Here is a 25,774-nt window from a genome sequence, read left to right as displayed (position 1 = left end):
GGCAGAAAGCACGCCGTGCAGTCCTTCCTGGACTGTACTACTGCAGAATCAGGATTGTGTATTTGACTTTATACTGCCCACGCCACGTTAAAAAAAAACTACCACACACACACACACAACAGAATCCAAATACACACAATCCTTTCTGTATGTGAAAAGCTAGCATATCAGGAAGAAAGTTAACCAAACCCCTCCTGCTTGCTAACTTTCCATGTACAGAGATATTCTTTAACTTCGTAGAGTACTCAGACATGTGACCCCACTCCTTGAAGTAGTAGAGTCGAGAAAGGGTGGTACCACACGCTATTTCTGCACTTTTAAGCTGACGTGAATGGCTAGCCAAGGCTCTAACACAGCCAATGGGGGCCTCCAGCTGCACCTGCACACACTATATCATGCCACCAAGAACACCATGCCGACCTATCCCTTCCCACCATCCCAGAACACTCCAAAGGGACACGTGGAAGGAATATTTCCCATCTCTACCAACCTTAGCTGCTCTCCCAGTAATACAACTATTCCCTAGAAATAGGAGAGCTCTTCATGGCATCCTCTTCCTCCATTCTTGCAGAATAGGCCCTGAAGCCGCGGTTCAGGGCCTTTTTTTTTTTTAAGCACAAGGCAGCTCTGCGCAGCAGCAACATCGTGAAACGTTCTCAGGCTGAATCAGGCCTTTGGTTCATCTGGCCCAGTACTCTTTACTCTGACTAGGCTATCCTACCCAAGACCCCTTTTAAGTCAGGTTACTAGGGATCGACGGGACTTTTGCACGCAAAGCACATGCTCTGCCACTGAACTATGGGCCTTCCTATGAATGGCAGAGCCAGAAGCTAGAGCTCGGCATCTTCAAAGGCTCGCATCGCGCTTGATGCTTAAAGGCAAAAGCTGCCCAATGGTGCAACTGCGTTCAGGTTCCTTTGCTGATCCAGTGCTAGAGACAGAGAGCTCCTATCATGAATGTTTGTTTTCTGTTTGGTGCAGCTTGTTACAAATCACACTGCAAATCCTGCACTGAGCAGGGGGTTGGACTCGATGGCCTTTTAGGCCCCTTCCAACTCTACTATTCTATGATTCTATGAGGCTGACCATTACGATGCTACCCTGCCTCAGGAGTTATCCCTGCCACTTGCACTAGGCCCAGGCCCAGCTTGAGGAGAACGGCATCCCAAGCCCACTCCCTTCAAGGAAATCTGCTCAACTGTCTCCCTATTCAGACGAAGAGGGCTCCGTGCACCCCCACTTTACTTACTGAAAAGAAGGAGGCCTGGAGTCCCCTATGCCTCCAGTGCGCTCAATGGAGGGTGGCAGCTCCGGCTGATTATCGGCACAGACAGACCCGGCATCCGAATGAGACCCCTCAGCAGACACCAGCTGGAAGGAGAAAGGACACAGAAGATAAACCAACCTAGAAAGAGAAGCACATTTTCCATTTTGGAAGGCAGGGGAAGAGGCAGGGTTCCAACGTTTTGCAAATTATCTAAGCAATCTGTTAGACCCGTGCATCTATTTAGAGACGCCACACGAACAAGGATGTCGCTCAGAGCCTGTGCAGTTGGGACAGAAGCCAGAATCACTCTCTGATATCCAACATGTAACAGAAAGCAACAAGGACCACCCAAAGCCAGTAAACTATCCCACAGCGCTCCCAGAAGCACATGCAAACAGTGGCTTCGTAGGAGGACAGACTGAAAAAACAGCTTAGTAAAAATAATCAAATCAGATCACAGCACTCTGGGATGAACTGCATTTTCTAGATCCATTTCAGTCCGGGTTTATGCCTGGGTTTGGCACTGAAACTGCCTTGGTACGCTGTGCGATGGCCTTTCCCAAGAGACCCTGTTGATTCTCTTGGAGGCTTTTGATACCATCGGTCAAGGTGCCCTTCTGGAGAGGTTGTCTGAATTCCTGTTTGTGTGGGCAGTAGAGCTTTACAGCGGTTCCACTCATACATGGAGGACTTGTTTCCAGAAGGTGGTGCTGGGAGGTTTCTGCTAAACTCCATGGCATTTATGCTTAGGCACATGCTATTTAACATCTACATGAAACCACTGAGTGACATCATTGGGCGATTTAGAATGCAGTGCCATCAGTATGCTGATGACACAGAGCTCGCTCGCTCGCTCTTTTTCATCAGATCCAGATGAGGCAGGGAAGTGCTTATTCACTGCCTCGCCACAATGATGAACTAGATGAAACCCAATAAACTGAAATTCAATACAGACAAGACAGAGGTACTGCCACAGTGAGCTATCCGTCCGAGTGAGGATGACGAACTTGTGGAAAGGACTGCACTTCCCTAAAGAATCAAGTTCATAACTTGGGGATGCTTGTAGATCTAGCTTTGCCAGCAGAGGCAGAAGTATCCTCTGTAGCATCTTTTACCAGGTGAGGCTGGTATGCCAGTTACAATCCTACTTGGGTAGACACAGTCTGGCTTCAATAATCCATGTCATGGTAAGCTCCTGTTTGGATTACTGCAATGCATTACATGTCAGGCTGCCCCTGAAGACACCCCAGAAATTTCAGTTAGTACAAAATATGGTAGCCAAGGTACTAACTGGAACTGGGCGTTATGATCGTATGACACCACTGCTGTATTATTTTCACTGACTCCCAGTGTGTTTCCAGGCCCAATTCAAAATGTCTATGTTAATGTATAAAGGCCTTCATGATTTGGGCCCCTAGTCTCTGAAATTATTTTATTATTATTATTATTATTATTATTATTATTATTATTATTATTATTATTTTATTTGTATCCTGCCTTTTGCCCAATGCGGTTTTACAAGATTAAAACGTATACAATTAAAACCTATAAATAGAAATATACAAAAGTTAAAAATATAATTAAATGTGCTTCAATATTAAAACATTTAAAATACAAATAACAATTTTAAAAGTCCTATGCATAGACAGAGGTCCGGACTATTCGCCAAAGGCCTGCCAGAACAAAAAAAAAGCCTTTGCCTGCCTCCGGAAGCACACCAAGGAGGGAGCCAGTCTAGCTTCCCTGGGAAGGGAGTTCCAGAGCCCTGGAGTAGCCACCGAGAAGGCCCTCTCCCGCGTTCCCACCAGGTATGCCTGTGATGGTGGTGGGACCGAGAGAAGGGCCTCCCCTGAAGATCTCAAAGCACAGGCAGGCTCATAAGGGAGAGCACGGCCTTCCCGTATATTCCTACCTGGGGTCAGAGATCGTCATCTAAAGTACTGCTCTGAGTACCTTCGCATGTTGTGATATGTCGTGGGGAGTGGGCCTTTTTGGAAGTAGTAGCTCCTCAGTTATGGAATATCCTCCTCAGGCAGGCCTGGCTGGCACCAACTTTGCTACCTTTTCAGCACCTTTTTATTCTTTCAGGACTTTTACTTCACTGTACGTTTTCACTTACCATTTTGTGCTTTTAAGCAGCTGTATTGTTGAGAGACTTTTAAATCTTGTTGTGATGTTTGTTTCAGCCTCTGCTGCTTTTAATTTGTTTTATTGTGCTGTTTGTTGTTTAGACTTATATGGCTTGGGTTTTATTTGTGTTTTTATTGTACATTGCCTGGAGAACTATTTACTCTAGGGCAGGGGTGAACAGCCTGTTCTCCCCCCTCCGTCAAAACCTTACCTGCATCGCCAGGGCCCCTGCCGCTAAATTCCCTTCCCCTGCAATCCTGATGCAAATCACTCTTTCCTCATTGGAAGAAGCACTGATAGAGCGATCTGTATCAGTAATGAAGAGGGAAGGGTGGAGAGAAGGCCCTCTCCTCCCTCCCCCAGTGAACCTGAGACAGATTGCTTGATCTGCATTAGGATCATTGGGATGTGAGAATGCGTGTATCCGTGTGTGTGTGTGGCCCCTGAATCCCAACCCAGCATCACATGCAGCCCTCAGCACTGAAAATGTTGTGCACCCTTGTTAAAGGGCACAACGAATAGAAAGAAAGCAATAAAATAACTGCTTCTGGAACACTCTCCCTTGTGAGCCTTGCAACTACTAAACCATCCTCCCATATGTACCTACCCGGACCTTAAGATCATCTACAGGGGCCCTTCTCCGTGAGCCCCTGCCAAAGGAAGTGAGGCAGGTGGCTACTAGGAGGAGGGCTTTCTCCGCTGTGGCACCCCGGTTGTGGAATGAGCTCCCCAGAGAGGTCCGCCTGGCGCCTACACTGGACTCCTTTCGTCGCCAGCTGAAGACCTTTTTATTCACTCAGTATTTTAACACTTAATTTTAACTTAAATTTAAATTATACTGTTTTAACTCTGTATTTTAACCTTATATCAATTTTGCTGCGTGGTTTTATCCTGGTTGTGCTTTTTATATTGTATTTTGTATTTGTATTTTTAACTTGTTGGTTGTTTTATGATGATTTTAATTTTTGTGAACCGCCCAGAGAGCTTCGGCTATTGGGCGGTATAAAAATGTAATAAATAAATAAATAAATAAATAAATCACTAGTCAGTGATCACTTATGGGAAGGAAGACCATCAGTGGCACAGTTACAGAGAGGGAAAGGATCACGTATCTGAGGGCCTTAGAAGCCAATGCTGCCGCTACAGGAAGAAAAAGGAGGTTAGATCCATTCTCCCAGGAGTAAGAAGCTGAGGCAGCCTCCCAGAAATCTGTTCACCAATGCACCCAAGGCCAGGGTTCTTTGGAGGAATAGCCTTGCTAATCCCCGGCCTCTTGAGCCGTCTGGACAGACTCTGGCTGAACTCCCCACCCCACCCCCTCAGGGCTCCTAAAATTAGAGTCACACTCCTGAAATAGCCCCTCGCTGTCTGGCCCCAGCAGCAAGCACGATTGACCAAGCCATGGGGGATAGCGAAGCAGGAGGCAGCAGGCACAATGCACAAAGGAAGGGGCCGCTCCTTGCTCAAGGGCCCCAGCTGTCCCTGCCGAGGAACAGATGGCCGCAGAACTGTTGGGGATTCTGGGCATTCGAAACCGAGAGGCTGGGCCTAGAAACACTCAACGTTCGGCGACTGCAATAAACCATGCTCGTTTGGGAAGCTGGAAGTTCGAATCTGACATTCTACTTGGAAAATGTTCAGGGTGTGTGTGTGTGTGTGTGTGTGTGTGTGTGTGACAGAATACAGGATCCTTTGGGAAGGGATGGGAGGCTGGGAGCTCTGGAACAGAAAAGGGAAACGGTGTGGTGGGGAGAGAAGTTAAGGGCCTTGCCAGGAGGCAGATGAATCCATGGAGAGCCAGCAGCTCAAAGCATTACCAAGTCTCCATCTACCATAAAACAGTCATATGATTATGTGTGTGTGTGTGCGCGCGCACATGCGTGCGCGCATGTGTTTTCCAGCCACATCAGCCAGAAGCTTAGTTTATTTCTTTAAAAGTCCAGGCTCCAGGCTCCAATACTGGAAGCCATATTTGTGGAGCAGTCATGGCTACGCAGGGATCAGGTGCTACTAAGCGTTGTTAATACATCTTCTTTATTAGCAAAGTGCCTGAATAAGGACTTTGCAATTTGCTGCAATTACTTTAAGAATGAATGGCTGCTGTTGACCTCTATGGGAGAAAGCAGTAAATCTGCCATCAGTCACCCACCAGATTTTAAGAGTGGGCAAGTTTTGCCACCCACGCTTGCCAAAGCCTTCTCTGCTGCAGCCCTGTCAACATCTTCCAGGGCAATCAACGGAAGCCACTGGTGTCTAGGAAGAAAGGAAAAGGGACTAGCTGGTGTCAGTGAAGACTAAGATTTGGCCCGCTTTTGTATGAGAGAAGGGCTCCTCCCTTACTTCAGTTTATGTCTCTCATAACTCCTTGGCGTTCTCCCAATGGACAATTTATATTGAAATTATTTCTTGTCCACCTATCAAAGCTGATGTATAATGTCTTGGGACCACAATACCTGACGGAACGCCTCTCACGATGTGAATATACCCGGTCACTACGTTCAACATCTAAGGTCCTCCTCCGGGTGCCTACTCCGAGAGAGGCTTGGAGTGTGGCAACGAGGGACAGGGCCTTTTTGGTGGTGGCCCCCAGACTATGGAATGATCCCCCTGACAAGGCTCGCCTGGCGCCAACGCTGCTATCTTTCCGGCGCCAGGTTAAGAGTTTCCTCTTTGCCCAGGCATATGGCGGCACATCTTAATCACCCACACGTTTAGTTTTTTAAATGGTTTTTAATGCTTTATGTGTGCATGTTCTGCATTTTGGAATTTGAAATTTTGTATACTCGTTTTTATCTTAATTTTAGAATTTCTGTAAACCGCCCAGAGAGCCCTGGCTATGGGAGCGGTATATAAGTGCAATAAATAAAACAAATAAATAAATAAATGGGGGGTAGGGAGAGAGACACACCTGGTCTCTCCTATTCCCACCACAGGCAATGGTAACTTCAATATCAGGTGAACAAGACAGGTTTTGTCCCCCAGCTCAACAGTCTCTTCAACCACACTCTCATTCATTTTTCTGGCCAAAGTCAGTGGGAGCCACTGACTTCTGTGGGACAAGGAGACAGCAGGCAAAGTCTGTGATAAGTGCCGGGGAGCAGGAGCAGAGAGAAAGAGAGAGGCACAGAAAAAAAAAACATATGGAAGGACGTGATTTTCCTCTCCTCCATCCTCTGGAGCTTTCTCACTCTGGGCCTCTAGTTGATAGAACAGTTTTCACAGCCAGTTTGAGAGACATCAGAAGAACTCTGATGAGGTACTAAGTCTGAGAGGGCCTTGCCCACATTCAAACCAGACAGATATTTAATGGGAACTTAGTTCAAATTCAGGAAATATATCCCAGGGAACACAAATGGCTCAGCTCCCTTATCTCTAGTAGCCAACTGCTCCATCAGTCAGTTGTACCTCCAAGAACAGCCATTCATCAGTTTACAGTGGAAAACTGAAAAGCAGTTTGCCGAAGCATTTGATTGCATTATAAAGCCAGTGGCAGCTCTGTGATTGCCGCAAAAGAGAAACTTGGGAGTACTAAGCTAGAAACAGCCCCAGTAAAGCCAGCCACGTAAACTGCTACTTTCTAGAACAGGCAGGGCAGTGTCAAAGGTAGGCATAATTGGGCACACAGCCTAACAGGGCCCACTGACAAGAGCCCCCTGAAGTTGCGCCTCTTCTTCCACATTGCAACCTGCTTATTCACCGGACTCTTGCCATGCAATGGGTGGTGGTGAAAAGAAGGAACGGTAGAAGCCAGCATCTATTGCAGCCTTCCTCAACCTGGGGCGCTCCAGATGTGTTGGACTGCATCTCCCAGAATGCCCCAGCCTGGGGCATTCTGGGAGATGCAGTCCAACACATCTGGAGCGCCCCAGGTTGAGGAAGGCTGATCTATTGCTTCTCTGAATGTCAAGCAAGTGGTGTCAATGATGAGAAAGACGAGGGTAGGAGCAACAGCAGCTGGTGAGAATGGCAGGGAGAAGGTAGAATTTGTAAATGTGATGTCCATTAAGTGTCTTGCCCAAAGACCCTCAAAAACCTAGAGCCAGCAATGAGAACAGGCCTGTATAATATGCTACCCATGAAGCTGACACAGCCAGGCACTGCAGCCTTCCGGGGCTTAACAACCCCACCCTACCCCCATGTTTTTCCAAACTTAGACGGGCATCAAAACAGAAGTCACATTCAACGTCTTTGAAGCCACAATACGTAACTGGAGGGATGTCTTCAACTTGGTGGGTCAGAAGTTGTAGAGGATGAGCGTTATCAGACGAGCGTTTTATCACATGCTTGTTACTGGCCAGTCACGTTTTTTTGCGGGTCCTTTTGACGACGACATACACGTCCCACGCGTCTCCCGCTCTTTCTGATCTTTCCGCGGTAAAGTAGGACCCCAGTAAATTTTATTTTTGGAGGGGAAGCGAAACGTGCCACCGTTTCCTGCTCTGTGCAGGAAAAGCAGCGCAATAAAAAAAAACGTGCACTGAATGGGCCACATGGTCATTGTTTACTTCCTCTTTCTTCCTTGTGTGAAGAAAGAGGAAGTATTGCAGGACAGAAGCAGGGGGCGGGGAAATGACAGTAGGGAAATACAATTTCCTCCCCAGTCTGATGTCACTCGATGTCTCTGAAACCAGAAAAATAAGAGTGCCTGGGTGCAGTTCTCAGCCATAAAAGGGGCAACAGACATCTCAGGACTCAGAATCCAGTTCGAGCATCAATGGCAACCTACCCCTGGGCCTATTAACCCATAGACAAAGCTAACCCTTTACTAAGTACAATGTTATTAGGAGAAAGAGACCAGTTTTCACAAACAGTTCCAGAGACATCTTATTCTCTAAAGCAGAGCACCAAATGGCGCCCCGCCCCATCCCACGCCCTGGGTGCTGCAAATCATCACGGTTCTTTCGAAAGCAGGAATTGAGATCACAGCAGAAATTTGGATGTGTCTGAAAAGAAGTTCATCATCAAGCTGCTAAAGAGAATTTTATGGCATATGCAACAGCTATAATTGATTTTACATATTCACATCTATCTAATCTAACAAGCAACTTGCGAATTTAACTTTTGTTGTTGTTTTTTTTAAAAAATCCCCTGATTTGTTTAACAGATTGCCATGTGCATCATCATCTTTAAACTGGATGTGGTAAACACTGAATGAGAGCGCCTAAAGGACTTAATAGCTTAGCAGTGGTATGAGATTTCTTCATTACATGAATAACACTTGCTATTACATATTACTGATCATATACTTTAGGTCTTAATTCACTTCATGTATCTTTCTGCACAACTTATTTGTTATTTATTTATTGCATTTTTATACCACCCAATAGCTGAGGCTCTCTGGGCGGTTCACAAAAACTGACTAAAGGTTGAGCTGAATGGATTTCAGCCTTTACACAATATCTCTTTCAGACTGAACAACCTTACCAAAGATCCATCTACTTCCAATTACTCTGTTCAGACGACACACTAAGCCACAGTGGTTAAGCTTTTTGAGCTACACATTATGGTTTAAGTGTGTGAAGTGAACCAACACGCTCACTAACCATTTGATGCAAAAGGGTTAGCGACCTAACCATGGCTTAGCATGTTGTCTGAACATCCCCAATAACAGCTAATCAAGATTGGGAACGGTATTGGAGTTTATAGAATGCTGCTGCCATGGAAAGAAGGAAAGAGGTAGTCATATGCCACTGCAACAACTAATTAAGATCTGTGATGTTCACACAAATGCATTCTGTACAGTGTTATTTCAGAGAAAAGGACTGGATTTTTCTAGGTGCAAATCAATCACGCCCACCCCCTTCCTATGTAATATTTCCCCCTTCCTTCCATTCCAAGAATGCAGACTTATGCACACTTACCTGGGAGTATCTTCCACTGAACTCAGTGGGGCTTACTTCTGAGCAGACATGCACCAGAATGCTTTACTATGCAATCTTCGTGTGGTTTTCTCCTTGTGATTTGGATTCCAAGGAGAAAACCAAAAATGTGACTTCTGGATTGTGTCCAGCCCAATCCAGTGACCCAGAACATGTAATGTCTCTTTACTCTATATGGATTTCAAGTGAACCTACCCAAAGCATTAAGTCATTCCCTGGGAAAGAAGCACACTGCAGCAGACAAAAGCGTTTTTAGGAATAGTAATGGGTTTGGGGAAGGGAGGGGAGTCCTCTGACATTGAAGTACATGCAAGGTGGGGGCAGAACAAGGAGCTGCTTCAGCTCAGGGCTACAGGGAAGTCGGATAGCCAGCCCTCCTCACATTCTCCCCTCTCCTGCATTCAGCTTCTTGCTGTCCTCCTCCCCAGACTGTCAGGCGTGATGTGAAGCGTGCAAGCTGTTGGGCCAGCCAGTCACTGTGCAGGCAAGCAGATGTGCTGCTTCTGTTGCCATTCCTTTTCCTGGCCAATGCAAGCTCACTGCTGCTATTTTATTTATTTATTTATTTATTTATTTATTTATTTATTTATTTATCATATGCCCTCCTCCTTACGAACCAGGCCAAGGAGAGCCCAGCAGCACTTGTGCAGGAGCGGGAACAGCGCATGCTTAATTTTAAATGGAAGGATAGAGGGCGGCAAAAGAGGCAGGTGGGACGGAGACTGAGCTGGGTGGCCAGAGAGCCAAAGATGTACCCAAACAGGCAGAGAAAATCTGAGAATTGGGCATTGCAGTTATAGGCTCTGCACTATTGGGGGGGGGGACACACACACACATGCTGAGCAAGCTCAAAAGTTGCCCCACTTGAGAGGCACCCCAAATCCACAACCTGAACAGTCTGCATGGTAGGGCCAGTGCTATTCACAGCTGTCTCGGAATGACACCCAGTCAGGATTCCTGCTTACCCAAGACACCACCCGGCCATTGAAACATGGAAGCTTTGCATTGTCATCAGAGATTTCTTCCTTCACAACCCTGGGGAAAGAAAGAGAGAGAGAGAGAGATGTCAGAGTCCAGGCCAACACATGAGCCAGAGTAACAGAGCAGGTGGCCTGAATTCAGGGCAAAAATAAAAGAGCTTGACATGCTACAAAAAACCTCCTACAGATATTTCCTAAGAGGCGGTAATAGAACATGGTAGGGAAAAGCATCTACACTCCGTATCTTTGAGAACAGCTCCACTGAGGCACTGAAGATCAGAAAGCCAAGATTCTGCAACTGAAACAATTTATAGACGTCTATATGTGTTTTGTTTATGAACGTAATTTTGGAACTTTCTTGGGAAAACGCTACAGAGAACAACAGACACTCAGAAGCACTTGAACAAGGTGAGCCACAGAATGAAGTCGAGGGGGTGGGGGAAAGCTTGTGTTGAGGAGGAAAGTTCAGTAACCCTAATGCTGAAAAGCCACCCACCCACACCCACCCATGATAGCTTAGCACATCCACATGCCAAATTTGGAATCAGTTTCAAGTCTCTTCAGAATTGGCATGGTTCCCAACCAAGGAACTCTGGCACCTGCGGCTCTTTAAGAGGAACAATCATCTCATCATTCTCAGAACACTGACAAAGTTTGAGGCGGTGTGAGACCCATAACAAAGAGATCAACTGAAGGATGACTGGGAGTGAACACAGCTCAGTGTGCTGGAGCTTTACATGCACAAGGTGCCAGGTTTGATCCCCGGTTTCTTCAGGTACCCTGGGGAGCCTCTGCCAGTCAGAGTCGACAATACTGGGCTAGAGGGACCAATGGTCTGCCTCAGGATAAGGCAGCTTCCTAAGTTCCTACTCCAGCTGGTTGGCATCTTTGCCACCAGCCAGCCTCCTATTCCTTCCGCCCCATCTCCTGGAAGGAAGAGACTGGAACTTAAGACTGTACCACCAATTACTACAGGTCAGAAGAGGCTACCCACACACATCAACATATCCATAATTATATTCTACCTTCCTGTGGATTTTAATTGCAAGTTGCTTCGGAAACTAATCTTGGCTGGATAAGTGGATGTAAAGAAATAGACAGCCAAAATAATGAAACAACTTCCAGCCAGTTTAAAGCGTCGTGAGCCCTCAAACATCTGATTTAAAAAGAAAACAAACAAACCTTCTCTGACAGCTTCCAAGTTGTACTAATTCTGCAAAAAAATGCTGACTTGTAGGTTTCTAGAGCCCCCACCCACCCACATATCTCCTCCATGGAGTCCATCATGCATCACAGCAGCATTAAGAACATAAGAACATAAGAAGAGCCATGCTGGATCAGACCAAGGGTCCATCTAGTCCAGCACTCTGTTCACACAGCGGCCAACCAGCCATTGTCCCAGGGATGAAGAAGCAGGACATGGTGCAACAGCACCCTCACACCCATGTTCCCCAGCAACTGGTGCACACAGGCTTATTGCCTCGAATACTGGAGATAGCACCCAACCATCAGGACTAGTAGCCATGGACAGCCTTTGCCTCCAGGAATTTATCCAACCCCCTTTTAAAGCCATCCAGATTGGCGCCCATCACTACATCTTGTGGTAGTGAGTTCCATAATTTAACTATGCGCTGTGTGAAGAAGTCCTTCCTTTTATTTGACCTGGATCTTCCACCAATCAGTTTCATGGGATGACCCTATTAGGTTCTAGTATTTTGAGAGAGGGAGAAAAATGTCGCCCTATCCACATTCTCCATACCATGCATAATTTTGTACACCTCTATCATGTCTCCCCTTAGCTCCTTCTCTCCTTCCCTCTCCACATTATGGAAACGCAAAATCTACACTAGGCAATTAAGGAATCAAACCAAATACACCTGCACAAGAATCCCAAGTTGTTATATTCTATTCCCATGTCAAGCTGCAGATTAGTCCACTTGCAGCTGTGCAAAAGCAGCCCAGCAAAAGCCCACTTCAATATGTGACTCTTGTTTATGATGCCTGATGCATTGGGGGGAGGAGGGGACAGGAGAGACACATGGACACAATTCATTTATCTTGAAAACAAACCTGTGAAGGTAAGAAAAACCAATGTAAAGGCTTGCCTAGATTCAGCAAGCTACATTACTAAGCAAGAGCCTAATCTGGAGTCCTTTTTAAAAGAAGAGAGAAAGGGAGAATGAAGCTCTTTTCCAAATCATTGGGCACTTTAAATAATAAATCACAGAAAACCATATGATCCTCTGAGGCCCCCGTATAAACTTGGCAATGTTTTGTTCAGATGGAAAAACTCATTTCCTTTCTATTGCTGGCTACTGGGCTGCACCTGCAACCCCCCCGCCCCTTTCCACTGTCCCACAATGCTATCTTAAACCATGGAAGACAGCAAACAGAGCTGTGTATCCTCTGTTCCTTTGGGGGGGGGGGAGAGAATCCCACTTCTGCACAAAGAAAACTGGATTCTGTAACCTGCATAAATTATGAAAAATCTGGATTTCTAGCGCCAAGACATCTTCCAGCTTGTTTCTGAAGACTAAAGAACTGCAGTCTTCCCCCCCCCCCCCGTTTCCTTTTTTAATAGAAGTAGAGACCTAGGGCATGTCTACACCAGGGGAGGGGAGGGAGAGGATCTGGAGATATGCTAATCACGAGAGCCTCCTCCTCAGTCCACATGGGCCACGTGACGTCCTGGGCATCGTGCCCGTTGCGGCGGCCATTTTTTTTTAACAAACATGAAGAGCTGGAGCACACTCATGCTCCAGTGAAAAGTAAAAGATGGGGGTGGAACAATGATCCCGCTCCCCCCACCCCACCCCCGATGGGCACAGAGAGCTCCGTGTCCGGTTCCCAGCTCCTCACGCTTACTCACAAGGAGCCGGGACAAAACTGGGACGACCGACCACGTTTCCTGTGGACTCAGGACGATCCCGACACTACGGGGAAAATTGGGCTAAAAGCCGTCCCGGTTATCCCCGGGGAAATGGAGGGATCTTCCCTCTCTGCCCCAGGATCTCCTGTGCATCATGTGGACGCACAGGGATGATCCCTGGGCGATCCCTGGGATAAGGCATGGTGTAGACATGCCCTCAGAGGAATATAAGCAGACATGAAGCAACTGATATAAAAGAAACTTGGTTTCACCAAGCTGATGTTCAGGCAAACATGGTGGGCAAGAAGGAACTGTCCTTTTCTCTTCAGCAAGGGCACCAAAGCCTTCAGGGGCACGAACCAAATGCCTCGTGCCCTACACATAAGAAGAGCCACGCTGGATCAGCCAAAAGATCTACCTAATCTAACATTCAATCACTGCCAACTCAGACCCCATCAGCATATATGTGAAGTTGGAATTCCCCACACAATGTGCATTACTTTACACTTCCTTACACCAAACCACATTTGTCACCTCAATGCCCATTCCACCAGTTTGGGGAGATCCTTGCCATCAGCAAACTTTGTCAACTCGCTGCTCACCCCAAACTCCAAATCATTTATGAACTAGTTGAAAAGCACCAGTGCCAATACAGATCCTTGGGGTACCCCACGGTTTACAGCTCTCCCTTACAAGTACTAACCATGGATTAAGTGCCCTGATGCTGAGACCTTAAGCTTTGTTGGTCCCTGGCCGACAGCTGGTTGGCTGCTGTGTGGACATAGCGCTGGACTGATGCAGCATGGCATTTCTTATGTTCTTGTGCACAGAAGAGTAGAAGGGCATGCAAGATCAGGTCCTGTGATTGGCAAGCAGCCTTTGGATTGGGCCTGATGAAAGTACAAGTACCCTGGGCTTCTTCCCTTGCCTAGTCAACTGAGCACGACTATCTTCCTGCTCCACTCCAGATTCCAGCTTAAGCCCTGCATCCGGCTTAAGCCTTCATCTCCAACAACTGGCCTCAAGTGCCCTTGGCGGGAGAATGCCCAAGGTCTGGATCTGAGTATGGCTGGGCGCTACCTTTCCCTGGCACAGAGCAACAGAGTCATTTGACAAAAGGCTTTTAAAGGCTTAATATCAAACACTTTCATCAGACTCTTATTTAGTCACTGTAATTTACTTCCATGCCAGCCAATAACAACAGCATAGCATTTGAGCATCCCGTGGTATAAAACAAGACATAAAAAATGCCTTTCCTCCTTCAGTTTAGGGACAGCATGTGTAATATAAATGAACGCCATTATGCATGTGCGTTGAACGGCAGCTGAGACATTGCCACTGCAAAACCCCTGTCTTCTGGAAGACCATATGCTCCTGCCAGAACCAGACAGGCTTTGAAGTCTCTTCACCATATGGAAGCATGCAAGAAAAGTACAATCATTTGGGTCAACGCCCCAAGGAGCGGGGCGGGGAACAGCAGGGTTTAAAAGGCTATAAATTTGCCCAAAGTGTTCTGCTCAGATGTTTCATTACTGTTAGGAGAGGCCCGATTTCCAAAAGAGCGCCAAAGATCACGTACATATTTAGAAATTCTGAGCTCTTCAGGAGAAGTGTGGCCCAAAACTCTGTATGCCTATGATTGTGCCATGAATACTGAAGCCTACACTGGAGTGCAGAATATATTCCCTAGAGGAATCCTGAGGAACGCCGCTTACTGAGTTTTGATATACATGTTTCTAGCCCTCATAGGGTAGTATTAAAGTGTGCTGACAGCACTGCCTAAAGGCTGAGAAAGTTGGCTGGGGGAAGAGTGTGGCTTCTACTGACTGGGATGGTAGCCTCACACTTCATAGGTCCAAATTTCTCTCTCTCTCTCATACCTGACGGTCTTCAATTTCTCAGGCACAGCCCTTGTCTCAATACACCAACAGCACCAGGGTGGTCCAGTGGTCAGAATTTGGGACTAGGAAACCTAGGCCTAAGACTCACTTCCATCACAATTTCCCTTACTTTAATTTATTCTGGATTTTTTTTTTTTTTTACTATTTTGCATAATTTAGGTTTCTAATAATAAGAAGGAGAAACACAGATGTTGGGGAAACATTGAAAAGAAGAACTCAGAAAGAATGAAGAGCGATTTTGGGAGGGCCTGGGATATTATTTAAATCATCAATATGAACCCTCTGTAAAGAAGGTTCTCCTATAAGCTTCACGACAACCCACATTACAGAACTGATATGGAGACAGTCTGAAGGAAATTGGGGTGTTCAGTCTGGAGGAAAGAAGACTGAGGAGAGACATGTTAGCAGGGTTCAGATACATAAAAGGGTGGCACAAAGAAGATGGTCAAGAACTATTTTCCATTGCCACAGAAATTAGGACCCGAAAAATGGGTATAAGTTGCAGCTAAGTAGATTCTGATTACATATAAGGAAAACTTCCTGACAGTAAGATCTGTACAACAGTGGAACAGTCTACCTATGGAGTTTGTGAGTTCTCCATCTTTCGAGGTTTTTAAGAAGAGGCTGGACAGCCATCTCTCATGGATGGTTTAACTGGTTTTCCTGCACTTTGCAGAGGGTTGGACTAGATGATTCGTGTGGTTCCTTCCAACTCAACAGTTCTATGATCCTATGAAGTACAAGGCACTGAGACCCACCCCAAACTACTGGAAATTGTAGCTCCCACCCTCCCCTGGCTTTGAAGACTTTGGCTCAGTTCAGACAACACGTTAGTCCATGCAGTGTGAAAACTCCACTCAACAGTTGAATTTTTAGGGCATACTCCCCACACAACATGTTCTAAATCCACCGTTGTGTGACTGTGGGCTACCGTGGAGTACAGTAAAATTCATCGTGATGTTTGATTGACAGTTCCTCTGCCCTCTCTCCTACCCCGATCCTCCCGATGGTATCCCATCAGCCACTGCTGTGAAAAAATAATCCCAGTGGCACTCCCAGAGCAGTACTCGCTCTTTCGCCCGTCTTACCAGGAAAGTCTGTAGCCAGTGGGAAAAGTCCACTCAATGCATCAGAAAACTCCACGGAGCCCGACACACAACACGCAACACAACGGTTGTGCAGGAGCTCTTCACTGCACAGCTTGAATATTCTGCGTGGAGTGTTTTTCCAAAAAAAAGCCTCCACCGTTGTGTGGAGCTTTTCCACCAAACAACACATTTCTCAATGGTGGTGTAAAAACTCCACCATGGAATTCTAAAACCACTATGGACTAACGTATTGTCTGAACTGAGCCTTTCTCAGACATTTCCCATGCACTTTCAAGCATAATGGCTAAAAACGTGGTCTTAAAAAAAAAAGTTGATATCTGTAGGCAGCTGAACTCCTTGTCAAATATCATCTTATGTGGCCTATAGGATCATGGCACACATGAGTCCCTTGCTGTATGTACAGACCAAGTGGCTCTTGTATGCTGCAAAATTAATAAATAAATAAATAAGAACAAGTAACTTAATGCACAGCCATGTTCTGAAGATCAAGCAAGACTGCACAGCATTTGTTGTTTATTCGTTCAATCGTTTCCGACTCTTAAATGCCCACTTTCCTCCAGGTCTCCTGGTGCTGCAAAGATCCTTCCACCAAAATGGGTTCGGAAATCAATAAGCAGACCTTTAAGAGGACCATCTAGCTCCAGGGGTTAGTAAAATCAGGGTCAAGGAAAAGAGGGTTAGAAGTCAGATGGGGACACAGACCCAAAGTCAGGAACTGTTGTTGTTGTTTACTCCAGTTGTGGAACTCCTCTGCAGGCAGGATTTTTCTGCCCTTCCGACTAAACACCGACGGAAAACAGGGCCAGAAAATTCCAGGAAGCAAATAGGCTTTTCCATCCTAATTAAATCCGCCCCACCCAAACAACGCCTTCCATCCCTAACCTGGTGTTTAGATACATCAAAGAAACCTGTTCCTTAAGCCCCGGAAGGCTCAAATGCACTTATTTAATCTGAATGGAGCATTTTACAGTGCCCCCATTTCGCACATCCTCTGTTCCAAACAAACAAATAGTTGTGTCTAACCAAACTGCAGGAAAGAGAGGTTTCCAAGAACTCCGGTAGACACTGTGCCAAGGACTGCATTTCGAGCCAGTAGGCAACCCCTCACTTACAAAACTGGGGAGGGTAACCTGTACAGGACCAAGGGACTATCGTGACATAACACCACATGAAAGAGACATAGAACAACTCAGCTTTTTAATGTATGCCTAATAAACTGCAATACAAATTAACAGATAGGATGAATCACAGAATAGTAGAATTGGAAGAAGCCTATAAGGGCATCTAGTCCAACCCCCTGATCGATGCAGGAATACATTGCACTTCTTCTGTAATAACATCAGAACCTAAGAAGAGCCCTGCTGGATCAGGCCAAGGGTCCATCTAGTCCAGCATTCTGTTCACACAGGGGCCAACTAGTCCACAGACCAAGGACCCACAAGCAAGACACGAGTGCAACAGCATCCTCTCACCCATGTTCCCCAGCAGCTGGTGTTTGTAGGCTTACTGCCTATGATACTGGACGCACTAGACCTTTGATGTTTTTGTTGTGAAACTGCTCACATCTTATATATTTTGTCGGCAGGTGTCATGTTAACGGAGCCAGAACAGTACCTACTAAAGAAACTGACAACCAAAGAATTGCCACTTTCCTTTCGAAATAATTTCTTCTATACTTGTGGATGCAGAACACGGCACAGAGGGTCTGGCAAATACGCTATTGAGGCTCATCGTCATAACTGGCATGAAATATAACCAAGAAAATAAATCAACATACCACCTTCACAGCCACAGAGTCAGGGGCTAACAAGGACCCGACCAACTTTGTCAATGTGCACAGGACGGCAGCTTTAATTTTTCAGGGAGATGTACTCATCCTGTAGCCTACCTGGAAGCACTTCCCATAAAATCCAGAGGTACTGAGGCTAATCACAATGATTTATTTTAGAATATTTATACCCTGCCTTATCTCTAACAACAAATCAGTAGTTAAATTAAAAACGACCTCCCTTTTTCAAAAAATAACAAAAAAGCACTGAACATATTTTAAATATTCCAGAACCAGAGACTAATTAAAACAGCAACGGTTATCAACGCCCAGCAGGTGTAACAGGCCTCCGTCAGAAGGGAGTTTCAGAGTCCTGGCACAGCTACCGAAAAGGCCTTCTGCTTAGTACCAATTATATCTCAGGTGTCAGTAGCAGAGGAAAGGCACTCTCCACATGTTCAAAAGCACTTCATGGTGATACTTTTTCCATGCTCAGGAGGTGAGGTGGAGAGAGGTTGAACCTGGCACAAAATCTTGCTACTCATAAGTAATTGTTCATATTTCAGTAGTTCTTTCTATAGTAAATAGGTAACTTAATATGTACCAGGATAGTCCATTTCACACTAGGAGCACCATTCCAACAGCCAACTGTTGGAAATTTCACAAAATTTCACAAAAACGATAAATTGCAAGCAATGCATTTGCTACTTTGACTGAATTCATCTTTCTGTCCCCTATACTGTATAACGCAATCTACATTATTGTCAACTCAGGCCATTTTGATGATACGTTGCCAGTTAGGAAAATCTGTTGCTTGTCATATCTCAAGTTGTAACCCACAAAAAAGCCTGCACATGTCTAACTATATTAGTCAGCTGTGGCCTGGGGAAAAAAACCTTTGTAAGGCTGGAAGCAATTCGTACTCACCACAGGTGAATGGCTATTTAGAAGCCCGCCACACCCTCTCCCAAAACTGAAATTGCTCTTAGTATAAAAAGAGTCTGCAATGACCATTACTAAACACATTAGTGACCTGTTTTCATGCTCTGCATATAGTAATTAAAATTGTTAAAATGTTGTGACTAGACATGATTATACCGTGGCTGCAATAAGCTCTGTAATGCCTCCGAGTTTTGCTCCACTAGAAGGGTGAATGCCTGCAATTTGCCAAGTGAGCTTTGACTCAAATGCAGCCCTATCCCAGACCCAGAGAATGGCCTGAAGGTGCCTGTGGTAGTCCCATTACTGAAGCTAAGCAGGTCTACGGCTTGCCTTACATAGACACCACATTGAGATTCATAAAGGAAAAGGGACAGAATCATAGAATAGTAGAGTTGGAAGGGGCCTATAAGGCCATCAAGTCCAACCCCCTGCTCAATGCAGGAATCCACCCTAAAGCACCCCTGACAGATGGTTGTCCAGCTGCCTCTTGAATGCCTCTAGTGTGGGAGAGCCCACAACCTCCCTAGGTAACTGGTTCCATTGGTTCACATACATACAACTATAGCAAAGCATCTTTTTTAAAATTAAGACTTCCACACTCAGCCTCCGCCCAAGTAGTTTATTCCTTGGCAAGACAGCATAGTAAAGGGAATGTCAGGCTTTCTCATATAAGTCTGTCTGGCCAGGCAGCGCCTGGGAGAGGGCTCCATGTTCCCCAGAGATTGAAGCCTTCATAGGGGTCAATTCAGAACGAACTACCAAGTGAAGAACCACATCTCTGATAGCTGCTTTGGACCCCTCTCGCCCCCCAGCCCTTTGCAAGAGTGTTGTCAAGTTGGTCCTGGCTCTGGCTGAACAGCAGGCCAGTGCTTCTGCCAAAAAGGAACTGAGGCTGCTGTGGAATGTGCTTCGCTAGCAGAACAACTCATTCCTGGAAAAGCCCCAACACAACAGGAGGGCAAGAAGGGACTAGGAAGGAGAAAGAAAAGAAAGCCTTGAGCTCCTCAACCCCGCTCACCTAAGAGACAAAGAGTCATCACAAAACAGCTGCCTAAGCACCAGCCCCATCATTCCAAAAATGTTGTCATTTTGGTTTTTTAAAAATAATAATCCAGGAATATCTGGTTTAGAACACAGTGAGCCACGTTTGCAAACTGGCTTATTTTGGAGCACAAAGCTTGGGCTTTCTTCATGCAGAATTACCAGTCCTGGTCAGAGTCCAAAATGGCAAACACAACTGGACTATGTGTATAACATGTTGATGGCTGCCCTGCTATCAGAAAAGAACAAAACCAGCTGGTAAGACACATTCTTGGATCTCGGCAAGCATTTTTTATGAAGTCACATCAAGAGAACAGGCTCACAATTTTCAATCCTGACACAAGAATTCCACTCCAATGAACAAATCCCTCTTGACCGATGCTTTTGCTTTGTCTCTGATCAGGAAAAAGCTTAGTAAGGCAATGAGTGACAGCTGTGGCAGGCAACAAGGTTGTCTCCATCAACAGAAACCACAAATTTCAACAGCATTATTTATTTATTCATAATGAGCCAGTGTGGTGTAGTGGCTAGAGCAGCGGTTCTCAACCTTTTTTGCTCCATTCCCCCCTTTCACCATTGTTCAGAATATAATTCCCCCTTTCCCAAGATAGTCTAACTCAAAAGGTGCATTCCAAATAATATGCATATAATATTGAAAACCTTTTATTTTTTCTATATTAGTCCCATTTAAAGGGGCAACGCAAAGCATGGCCCCTTTTACATTCTCAGCTCCCATGCTTTGCGTTGCCCCTTTAAATGGGAAGCTTGAAACTTCTAGGATTGCAAGGGAGGGAAAAGAGAGCAAAGGCCTGGCTTTTGCAGACAACATGACACTTTTCTGGGACGTTTTTAATAACATGTGTAGGAAGACATAATCTGCAGAACATCATACTTTGCTGAATAGTGGTCCCAGTTCCCCACCCCAAACCCTAAAATTCCCCCCTTGTTGAGAACCCATGGGCTAGAGTGTTGGACTAGGAGTCGGGGGATCCGGGTTCTAGTCCCCACTCAGCCATGGAAACCCACTGGGTGACTTTGGGTCAGTCACAGACTTTCAGCCCAACCCACCTCACAGGCTTGTTGTTGTGAGGATAAAGCGGAGAGGAGGAGGATTATGTACCCCGTCTTGGGTTCCCTGCAGGAAAAAAGGCAGGATATAAATGCAGTAATAAAAAAATAAATATATCCAGTCTTTCTTCCTTCTTAAGGAACCCAAAGCAATGTACATAATTCTCCTCCTCACAACAACAACCCTGTGAGGTAGAGGTTGGGCTGAGAGTTTGTGACTGGCCTAAAGTCACCCAGTGAGTTTCTATTGCCAAGAGGGGACTAGAACCCAGATCTCCCAACTCCCAGTCCAACACTCTAGCCACTACACCTCACTGGCTCTCTAGCCACTACACCACACCACACTAGCAGACATGTCTCAGTGGATGCTCTCCCCAGAAAGCTGCGAGCAGAAGGTACATCATGCAATCTTTGAACTGCTTCCTGCACCTCTCAAACACGGATGTCAGAGAAATCTGAAACAAATTCAAATGACTTTGGATTTCTGTTAATTTGAAGTGCGGATTCTGCACAAGATCAGCATCTTCCAAGTCGTGTGGACCTGCGGACTGTTTTTTTTTTTTACTTCCTGGAATTGCACACAGCTTTAGTTGCACAAACTCTTAGTGGAAAATATGTGAATATATGCATCTTCAAACCCACCCCCCAATACACTTTATACATCTCTGCTCTCTCTTCAGCCTCCACTGGGTAGCACTAAGAAAAAAAAACAGAAAATATTGCATACCAGCATAAGTTACGTAAATTGCAGCAGACTTCTTTTTTTGCGGACTTTCCTGAACAGGAAAAAAATCAAATTCCATCAATGAGCAGATGGAATGGAAGATGGCTGACATTCTGCAAAACACACACACGGAACAGATTAAACAAAATCCATAAATCCCTGCTCACAACCCTGTTTCTCTCTCACCACATGCCTGTCTCGGGGCCAGGCCACAGAACATCAGAAGTCTGTTACTTGGATTGTATGTTAGGTATCAATAGAATAACAGAACAAAAAACAGGCCCATGTAACTCAGAGAGACACATGCCCCAACCCAGCAGGGGAGATCCTTGTGTGCAATCCGTGAGGACAGGCATCTAAACAAGCACAGCGGTACATACCTAGTTCCCACTAAATTGGATGGATTCGTCAGATGCACTGGGAAATACACATTCCCATCCAGGTCAGCTGTCTTTCGCAATAAAGCACAATTAAGGACCAGAGCTTACATGCAAAGGCCCAGGTCCAATCCCTGGCATCTCCAGGTCGGGCTTGAAAAACTCTTGTTTGAAATGGCAGGGAGCCATCCTAGTCAGTGTCAACAACACTAGACTAGATGGATCAAAGGTCTGACTGAGTATAAGGCAGTGCCCTTCGTTTTAACTAGAGCTAAATCAGGACCATGAGGCTTCTGTTTAAATTATTACTTTTATCACAAATATAACTGAACTTAAACGGTCCTGGTATTACCGTATGTTCACTCACACAAATGTAACCAATATATAATTGATTGTTTTTAAAACAAGATGAATGATTAAAAGGCCAGTCAAGTCACTGCACTTCAGAGACTCTCAGAGGTGTTCACAAGCACGTGGTGATCAAAACTGAAGGTGAAATGGCTTATAGGCAAAAGGTTCTATCAACTGAAGGTGACATCTCACACATCAACCCCTTCTCTCAAGTTGTTTGGCATCTACTAAATCTTGAAACTTTGGGGTCAGGGACAAGCCCTCTCAGAGACATGCTACTCTCCGAAGCCATTCAGAATCTATACCCCCTCTGGAATAGACTGTCATTTATTCTTACTGTCTCCCCTTTCACTCACAACCTAGCCTGAGGAGTAAGTTTACTCTGACAGAGAGAGAGAGAGAGAGAGAGAGAAGGAGAGGTTGGAGTTACTTCCCTTAAAAAGTTTAGGAGGCACAGCCAGAATGCAATATTTGGTATGATGGCAGACTAGGATTCAGATGCCACCTCAAATTTTAGTTTATTACATTTATATATCACATTTTTTTTCCTCTTGCAAGGAACCCAAAGCGGCTTACATGATCCTCTTCCTCTCCATTTTATCCTCGCAACCATCCTGTGAGGTAGGTTAGACTCCGAGTCAGCAACTGGCCCAAAGTCGCCGAGTGGGGAGTGGAACCCCGAACTTCCCTGTATCAGTCCAACACTCTAACCACTACACCACACTGACTCCCTAGGTCAATGTGTCTGTCTTGTACAAGACGCTAAGTTTGAATCACCCTGAAAAATTAAGGGTATCGTTGACCAGCCACTCATGCTAGTTGTGAAAACAAATGAAATTTGGACAGGACTTGTCATTAAAATGAAGTTCTGGGCCAAGGTAACACAAATACTGTGCCAAGAAAAGCTGAATTCTGTGAAAATTAGCACATGCTTCCTGAGTTTACATTACTTACTCTATTACTGCTACTCATGAATCTACATCCTGGACAACTGGAAATCATACTGAGCCCCTGCTGAGATTTCACTACCCTTTAAAAGGCCATCTTTGCACTAGAAACATTTTCTTTCTTTTTCTTTTCTTTTCTTAGAAGGCAGAGATTCTCAGGATGCTGAACTCAGGATGCTGAATTTGACCAAGGTGATGTGTATTCTGCGCAAGTACAGGCATGCAGCTTAGGCTACATGTCTCTACTTGTACAGAATGCACCCCACCCTGAAATTGCTATAGAAAAGATAGCAGCAATGAACTGGGGTGCAGATTTCTAAAATCCAAGAATGCCTTCCTGTCCAAGCTTTGACTGCTGCCATGCCAATCAGTTTGCCAATGGTAAGCCCCGTGGATTAAAAGAACCGGAGAGTTTTCTGAGTCAGCTAGCAGGCAACAAAAATAAGTGACAAGTATGAACAAGGAGCCCAAACTACAGACTCTCAAGGGCACTACTGATTGCACCCAAGTTAGATCCTACATCCTGCACTGAAGGCTAAAGTATGCTTCTTCCAAGCAGCAAAACCAACCTAAAATAGGGCAGAGACACTCCCAGGTGAGGTGCTACACTCTCTTTGCAACAGATTTTTGCTCCAAGGTGTCATAGCTCATCAAGCTCTTCCTAAAGCCTGTGGGGATCAGAGAAGCCCTTTAAAATTAGAAAAGTGACAACAGATCTGAACTACAGTCTGCTCTGAAACTTCCCAAACAAAACTATTCAGTTTGCTCTGTTTTTTAAGGCACAATTTGGTAGAAAGGTAGGATACAAATTTAATACATAAATAAAGAGAAACTCCTAATGAGGACTAGCTGATGAGCTACCACCCCACCTTACATGCACGTTGCAAGGGGCTTTACCAGGGCATGAAGTGGAAAGTAATGCTACGTTGCCCAAGTAAATGCAGAAGACCAGGATGCTAGCATTTATATGGAGACCTGCCCAATCCAGAGGCTTCATACTGACGGTGGGTAACAGGGGTGGATGTTGCATTCCGTTATCCACTACTACTCCTGGGGGGGGGGTGTCTGAGGGCTAAACATATGCCGTCTCAAGGTCTCTCTCTCCATACTAGGTCTCATGGCTCCTAGCCTGCCTGTCTGTCTGTCTGTCTGTCTCTCTCTCTCTCTCTCTCTCTCTCACACACACACACACACACACACACAAACACACGAGAAATAGGGTGTTGCCCTTCTCCCTCTCCAAAATACTGAAAGAGCTAGAAATGGTAGCCAAGCCTAATCCTGAATTACAAAAAGCCAAGCTCCATCTTCCTCTAAAAGGTTTTAGCAGCAGGGGCTGGCTGCATTTCAGCTTTCAGTGAGTGAATGATTCTTCCAAAACCAATAAGCAGCAACGAGTTTGGAAGCTCCCTAGCTCAGAGGACAGGATAGCGCCAGATCAACAATGTGAAGTGAATTTACAGAAGCTTCAAAATAGTAACTGCCGCAAAACTGGCACATTATGAGAGAAAACTCTACTGCCAAACATGTGCGCCCTGGCATGTTACCTTGATTGGGGCCTTGCCACTCCAAACAGAGGCCCCACATGCCCACAACATTCAGATTTCATTGCAGAGCACAGCGTGGACGGAGCTTGCGTACAAAATGGGTGAGGCCCACTGGAGCTACACATATTTAACTTTTAGAAGGTTTTTATTTCTGATGCGAAGCTCCACTTTTGCTGCACAATGGGACCCGCTGCACCAGAGGCCGGGCTAAAACGTCATATGTGAGTTCTGACAAACAACTTAACATAGTATGACCCTCACACGCATCACCACTACCACACACCAACTATCTCCTTAGCTCCCTGGGGTAGGGAAGAGTGTCTTGGGACAACTGGCAAGTGGTCTTAAGGCTTCAAGCCAAGAAGCTCTTGCAGTTGCCAAACTGATTTGCTGCTCTCCAGAATTAAACAGGGACTTCCCACATGTTACACCAGCTCCATCACACATCTGGATTCAATTTCGCAATAGCTCTGGCTTAATACAATGGCAATATGTTGTTTCTCTACGAGGACTTAAATCTAGGAGAGTGACCACTATCACAAAACTGGAACGTACATCCTGGCTCCAGAATAAGCATCAAAGCCTGAGTGTGCCGTTTTTCCAGTCCCACCTCACTTTCCTTATTTCAACCATTACAGGGGTGGGCTTGTTCCTTCTGTCCTTTAATAACATGTATCACCTTCTCCAGTGGAAGTTCCCCTTTTACCCGTTACGTCTCTTAAGCAGCAACCCAAGATAGGAAACTGAATCTCCCTCTCGTGCAGCTATTGGTGTATCAACGGCTTTCACAGTCTCAGGTATGTGTGGTCTAAACGCCTTCTTTGACAATAATAGCTCCCTTCTGTCATCCGTCTCCACATGATTAAGACTGTGT

At 45.5% G+C, this 25,774-nt stretch overlaps 1 protein-coding gene across 4 annotated transcripts in view; it reads right to left on the bottom strand.

Annotated features, from left to right (window-relative positions):
• The window catches only part of DVL3 (dishevelled segment polarity protein 3), a 68,143-nt gene that overhangs the window by 23,126 nt on the left and 19,243 nt on the right, over positions 1-25,774 (bottom strand). For all 4 annotated transcript variants that reach the window (XM_063131809.1, XM_063131808.1, XM_063131811.1 and 1 more), the window contains exons 2-3: positions 10,242-10,311; positions 1,250-1,371 (exon numbers count right to left, since the gene is read on the bottom strand). In XM_063131809.1, the coding sequence (XP_062987879.1) occupies positions 1,250-1,371; positions 10,242-10,311 (192 nt within the window). The remainder of the gene's footprint in view (positions 1-1,249; positions 1,372-10,241; positions 10,312-25,774) is intronic.

This window comes from Elgaria multicarinata, chromosome 8, assembly GCF_023053635.1.
Source record: "Elgaria multicarinata webbii isolate HBS135686 ecotype San Diego chromosome 8, rElgMul1.1.pri, whole genome shotgun sequence".
Taxonomy (NCBI): Eukaryota; Metazoa; Chordata; class Lepidosauria; order Squamata; family Anguidae; genus Elgaria; species Elgaria multicarinata.
Note: the sequence above shows the minus strand (reverse complement) of the source record. Positions and strands in the feature narration are given on the sequence as shown.